The 6,225-nt window shown below is 46.1% G+C and overlaps 1 protein-coding gene across 1 annotated transcript in view; it reads right to left on the bottom strand.

Annotated features, from left to right (window-relative positions):
* LOC311108073 (protein FAM167A-like) overlaps window positions 1–3,209 on the bottom strand; it is a gene marked incomplete at both ends in the record, with an annotated part of 5,228 nt that extends 2,019 nt beyond the window's left edge. The window contains 2 exons of the mRNA XM_084150719.1: window positions 2,335–2,778; window positions 3,141–3,209. Of these exons, the coding sequence (XP_084006845.1) occupies window positions 2,335–2,778; window positions 3,141–3,209 (513 nt within the window). The remainder of the gene's footprint in view (window positions 1–2,334; window positions 2,779–3,140) is intronic.
* Window positions 3,210–6,225: the final 3,016 nt, after the last annotated feature.

Raw genomic sequence — 6,225 nt, 5'->3', positions numbered from 1 at the left:
AATAACAGAGGGTGTAGTCTGGTCTTAATAACAGAGGGTGTAGTCTGGTCTTAATAACAGAGGGTGTAGTCTGGTCTTAACAGAGGGTGAAGTCTGGTCTTAATAACAGAGGGTGTAGTCTGGTCTTAACAGAGGGTGTAGTCTGGTCTTAACAGAGGGTGTAGTCTGGTCTTAATAACAGAGGGTGTAGTCTGGTCTTAATAACAGAGGGTGAAGTCTGGTCTTAACAACAGAGGGTGTAGTCTGGTCTTAACAGAGGGTGTAGTCTGGTCTTAACAGAGGGTGTAGTCTGGTCTCTACAGCTGCACCATCGAGAGCATCCTGACCGGTTGCATCACCGCCTGGTATGGTAACTGCTTGGCCTCCGACCGTAAGGCACTACAGAGGGTAGTGCGTACGGCCCAGTACATCACTGGGGCCAAGCTTCCTGCCATCCAGGACCTCTATACCAGGCGGTGTCAGAGGAAGGCCCTCAAAATTGTCAAAGACTCCAGCCACCCTAGTCATAGACTGTTCTCTCTGCTACCGCACGGCAAGCGGTACCGGAGTGCCAAGTCTAGGTCCAAAAGACTTCTCAACAGCTTCTACCCCCAAGCCATAAGACTCCTAAACAGCTAATCATGGCTACCCGGACTATTTGCACTGCCCCCCCCCCCACCCCATCTTTTTACGCTGCTGCTACTCTGTTAATTATTTATGCATAGTCACTTTAACTCTACCCACATGTACATATTACTTCAACTACCTCAACTAGCCGGTGCCCCCGCACATTGACTCTGCACCGGTACCCCCCCTGTATATATAGCCTCCCTACTGTTATTTTATTTTACTTCTGCTCTTTTTTCTCAACACTTTTTTGTTGTTGTTTTATTTTACTTTTTTATTAAAAAATAAATGCACTGTTGGTTAAGGGCTGTAAGTAAGCATTTCACTGTAATGTCTGCACCTGTTGTATTCGGCGCATGTGGCCAATAAAATTGGATTTGATTTGATTTGTAGTCTGGTCTTAACAGAGGGTGTAGTCTGGTCTTAACAACAGAGGGTGTAGTCTGGTCTTAACATAGGGTGTAGTCTGGTCTTAACAGAGGGTGTAGTCTGGTCTTAATAACAGAGGGTGTAGTCTGGTCTTAACAGAGGGTGTAGTCTGGTCTTAACAGAGGGTGTAGTCTGGTCTTAATAACAGAGGGTGTAGTCTGGTCTTAACAGAGGGTGTAGTCTGGTCTTAACAGAGGGTGTAGTCTGGTCTTAACAGAGGGTGTAGTCTGGTCTTAACAGAGGGTGTAGTCTGGTCTTAACAGAGGGTGAAGTCTGGTCTTAACAGAGGGTGTAGTCTGGTCTTAACAGAGGGTGAAGTCTGGTCTTAATAACAGAGGGTGTAGTCTGGTCTTAACAGAGGGTGAAGTCTGGTCTTAACAGAGGGTGTAGTCTGGTCTTAACAGAGGGTGTAGTCTGGTCTTAACAGAGGGTGTAGTCTGGTCTTAACAGAGGGTGTAGTCTGGTCTTAACAGAGGGTGTAGTCTGGTCTTAATAACAGAGGGTGTAGTCTGGTCTTAACAGAGGGTGTAGTCTGGTCTTAACAGAGGGTGTAGTCTGGTCTTAACATAGGGTGTAGTCTGGTCTTAACAGAGGGTGTAGTCTGGTCTTAACAGAGGGTGTAGTCTGGTCTTAACAGAGGGTGTAGTCTGGTCTTAACAGAGGGTGTAGTCTGGTCTTAACAGAGGGTGTAGTCTGGTCTTAACAGAGGGTGAAGTCTGGTCTTAACAGAGGGTGTAGTCTGGTCTTAACAGAGGGTGTAGTCTGGTCTTAACAGAGGGTGTAGTCTGGTCTTAACAGAGGGTGTAGTCTGGTCTTAACAGAGGGTGTAGTCTGGTCTTAACAGAGGGTGAATTTTGGTCTTAACAGAGGGTGTAGTCTGGTCTTAACAGAGGGTGTAGTAGATGATGATGCTGTATGTTGATGAGTCAACAAACTCTAGTAGGGTCACAAAATTCCAGTAAATTTCCCCAAATTCCCATGTTTTCCAGAAGTCCTGGTTGGAACATTCCGGAGTTTGTGCTGCTTATTACCTCCCGACTCCGGGTTTCTACAATCAGGATTTCTGGGAAAGTGACTGGATTTTTCAACTCTCATTTCCTAACATTGACAGGAAGCCCCTTTCCCTAGCATTGACAGGAAGCCCCTCTCCCTAGCATTGACAAGAAGCCCCTCTCCCTAGCATTGACAAGAAGCCCCTCTCCCTAGCATTGACAGGAAGCTCCTCTCACTTCAATTCAGTTGTATTGGAGATACAGTACTAAACCAGGAAACAGTCACCAATACCTCTGTTGCTCTCACCAGTTCTTTCCTGAGCCACCCCAGAGCCTCATCGATGTTCTCAAATCTCTTCAGCACTCCCGAGGGCAGACTGTGCTGCCAGATCAAACCTGAGGTCAGGAGGCTCTCTCTGGGCTCCCCTGGCTGTTGTTTGGCCTCTTCCTCCTCCTCCTCCTCCTCCTCCTCCTTGTCCTGCTGTAGCTGTGGGACAGCCAGGCGTTGGGTGCTCTGGCTGTCTAACCTGGCCTCACTTTGGCCCACTACCCGTTGCTCTTCTGGCCCCACTAAGTCCCTGATGCTCTGCTGTGGTATGACAAGGCCTTTGGTGCTATGGGGGGTGTCTAAACGGGCCTTCCACCCCAGGTAGGACGGCCTCCGTGTCTCCAGCCTCAGCTTCTGCGTCAGGGCCTTCAGAGTCATCAGATGGTCGTCTGAAGCCGAACCCACCTTCTTCTCCTCCTCCACCTGGTCAATCAATCAATCAATCAATCAATCAATCAAACAAACAAACAAACAAATGTGTTTTATTAAGCCCGTTTTAATTCAGTCTTTGTGCTTTACAGTAACCCGGCCTAGACCCCAAAGAGCAAACCAAAGCAGAAGCGAAAGCACGGTGGAAAGCTAGTCTCGCGAGCCACACTCTAATGTCACGAGCTGACGTAAATATGTGCTACGTGTATGAAGCTCGCAAGATCAGTGTGGCTCACGAGGCTAAGGAAAACCTCCCTAGAAGGAAGAAACCCAGAGAGGTACCAGGCTCAGATGGGAGGCCCATTCTCTTTTGGCTGTATACCGGGTGTGGTCATTAGGGACAGACTGTTTCTCACCTGGTCTGTCTCCTCCACCTGGTCCCAGACACTATACACCTTGATCTGGGGAGTGGAGCCTGCTTCCATGACAACCCCGGTAATAAGAACCACGCCTGGCTACCAGAATCAAACTAGTGGTGGTAGTACTCAAGAGTAGTGGTCAGAGTATGATTTATTCTTCACCTTGGGGGGGGGCCCGTCGCTCTGACTTGTGTTTGTGAGAGGGTGGTTGTAGATCTCGGGAGCATGGATAATATAACTATTCTTTGTTCTATCCGTGTTCAAGATTGTTGTAGCTCCATGCTGTAAAATGGTGGTTATGGCCCTTTGTGTTGTGGTTAAATTCAATGTAATTAAATGTAATAGATCACTCTCTGTGGGTGTGATTGTGAGAAGGAAGTTCTAGATCTTGCATCATCATTCTGACTGCCTCTGATGGTCTCTTTATGAGGACAACACAAAGACAGAGGTGATCCAGATTAAGATTTAAAGCCTCCTTCATTGAGCGCTCCCTCTTCAAAGCTTCCTCTGTGTATCCTTGGTTTTTCCAGTCTGGGATGAGGGTGAGAGGTCCTCTTGTGTCTACGAGTCAAAGACAGAACAGAGAAAACAATGATGTCATATAAAACCCTTTTCACACTTGCCAGATAAAGCAGATTGAAGCTTCTCTGGACCAAATCAGAAATGATTTGACTGAAATGCTTCAGCTCTGCCTTAGTTCCCACTGTCTGTTGACGAGGGAGTTTTATACAGGTTCTGTGTCCCAGATGGTATCCTATTATTCCTTATGGCCCCAGTCATAAGTAGTGCCCTATAAAGGTGACAGGGTTCCATTTGGAATGTGCCCTATAAAGGTAACAGGGTTCCATTTGGAATGTGCCCTATAAAGGTGACAGGGTTCCATTTGGAATGTGCCCTATAAAGGTGACAGGGTTCCATTTGGAATGTGCCCTATAAAGGTGACAGGGTTCCATTTGGAATGTGCCCTATAAAGGTGACAGGGTTCCATTTGGAATGTGCCCTATAAAGGTAACAGGGTTCCATTTGGAATGTGCCCTATAAAGGTAACAGGGTTCCATTTGGAATGTGCCCTATAAAGGTAACAGGGTTCCATTTGGAATGTGCCCTATAAAGGTAACAGGGTTCCATTTGGAATGTGCCCTATAAAGGTAACAGGGTTCCATTTGGAATGTGCCCTATAAAGGTGACAGGGTTCCATTTGGAATGTGCCCTATAAAGGTAACAGGGTTCCATTTGGAATGTGCCCTATAAAGGTAACAGGGTTCCATTTGGAATGTGCCCTATAAAGGTGACAGGGTTCCATTTGGAATGTGCCCTATAAAGGTAACAGGGTTCCATTTGGAATGTGCCCTATAAAGGTAACAGGGTTCCATTTGGAATGTGCCCTATAAAGGTAACAGGGTTCCATTTGGAATGTGCCCTATAAAGGTGACAGGGTTCCATTTGGAATGTGCCCTATAAAGGTAACAGGGTTCCATTTGGAATGTGCCCTATAAAGGTGACAGGGTTCCATTTGGAATGTGCCCTATAAAGGTAACAGGGTTCCATTTGGAATGTGCCCTATAAAGGTAACAGGGTTCCATTTGGAATGTGCCCTATAAAGGTGACAGGGTTCCATTTGGAATGTGCCCTATAAAGGTAACAGGGTTCCATTTGGAATGTGCCCTATAAAGGTGACAGGGTTCCATTTGGAATGTGCCCTATAAAGGTGACAGGGTTCCATTTGGAATGTGCCCTATAAAGGTAACAGGGTTCCATTTGGAATGTGCCCTATAAAGGTGACAGGGTTCCATTTGGAATGTGCCCTATAAAGGTAACAGGGTTCCATTTGGAATGTGCCCTATAAAGGTGACAGGGTTCCATTTGGAATGTGCCCTATAAAGGTAACAGGGTTCCATTTGGAATGTGCCCTATAAAGGTAACAGGGTTCCATTTGGAATGTGCCCTATAAAGGTAACAGGGTTCCATTTGGAATGTGCCCTATAAAGGTAACAGGGTTCCATTTGGAATGTGCCCTATAAAGGTAACAGGGTTCCATTTGGAATGTGCCCTATAAAGGTGACAGGGTTCCATTTGGAATGTGCCCTATAAAGGTAACAGGGTTCCATTTGGAATGTGCCCTATAAAGGTAACAGGGTTCCATTTGGAATGTGCCCTATAAAGGTGACAGGGTTCCATTTGGAATGTGCCCTATAAAGGTAACAGGGTTCCATTTGGAATGTGCCCTATAAAGGTAACAGGGTTCCATTTGGAATGTGCCCTATAAAGGTGACAGGGTTCCATTTGGAATGTGCCCTATAAAGGTAACAGGGTTCCATTTGGAATGTGCCCTATAAAGGTAACAGGGTTCCATTTGGAATGTGCCCTATAAAGGTAACAGGGTTCCATTTGGAATGTGCCCTATAAAGGTGACAGGGTTCCATTTGGAATGTGCCCTATAAAGGTGACAGGGTTCCATTTGGAATGTGCCCTATAAAGGTAACAGGGTTCCATTTGGAATGTGCCCTATAAAGGTAACAGGGTTCCATTTGGAATGTGCCCTATAAAGGTGACAGGGTTCCATTTGGAATGTGCCCTATAAAGGTAACAGGGTTCCATTTGGAATGTGCCCTATAAAGGTGACAGGGTTCCATTTGGAATGTGCCCTATAAAGGTAACAGGGTTCCATTTGGAATGTGCCCTATAAAGGTGACAGGGTTCCATTTGGAATGTGCCCTATAAAGGTAACAGGGTTCCATTTGGAATGTGCCCTATAAAGGTGACAGGGTTCCATTTGGAATGTGCCCTATAAAGGTAACAGGGTTCCATTTGGAATGTGCCCTATAAAGGTGACAGGGTTCCATTTGGAATGTGCCCTATAAAGGTGACAGGGTTCCATTTGGAATGTGCCCTATAAAGGTAAAAGGGTTCCATTTGGAATGTGCCCTATAAAGGTAACAGGGTTCCATTTGGAATGTGCCCTATAAAGGTGACAGGGTTCCATTTGGAATGTGCCCTATAAAGGTAACATGGTTCCATTTGGAATGTGCCCTATAAAGGTGACAGGGTTCCATTTGGAATGCAGCCGTACAGTACTGTCTGA

Source organism: Coregonus lavaretus (assembly GCF_964263955.1).
Source record: "Coregonus lavaretus genome assembly, chromosome: 33".
Classification (NCBI taxonomy): domain Eukaryota; kingdom Metazoa; phylum Chordata; class Actinopteri; order Salmoniformes; family Salmonidae; genus Coregonus; species Coregonus lavaretus.
Note: the sequence above shows the minus strand (reverse complement) of the source record. Positions and strands in the feature narration are given on the sequence as shown.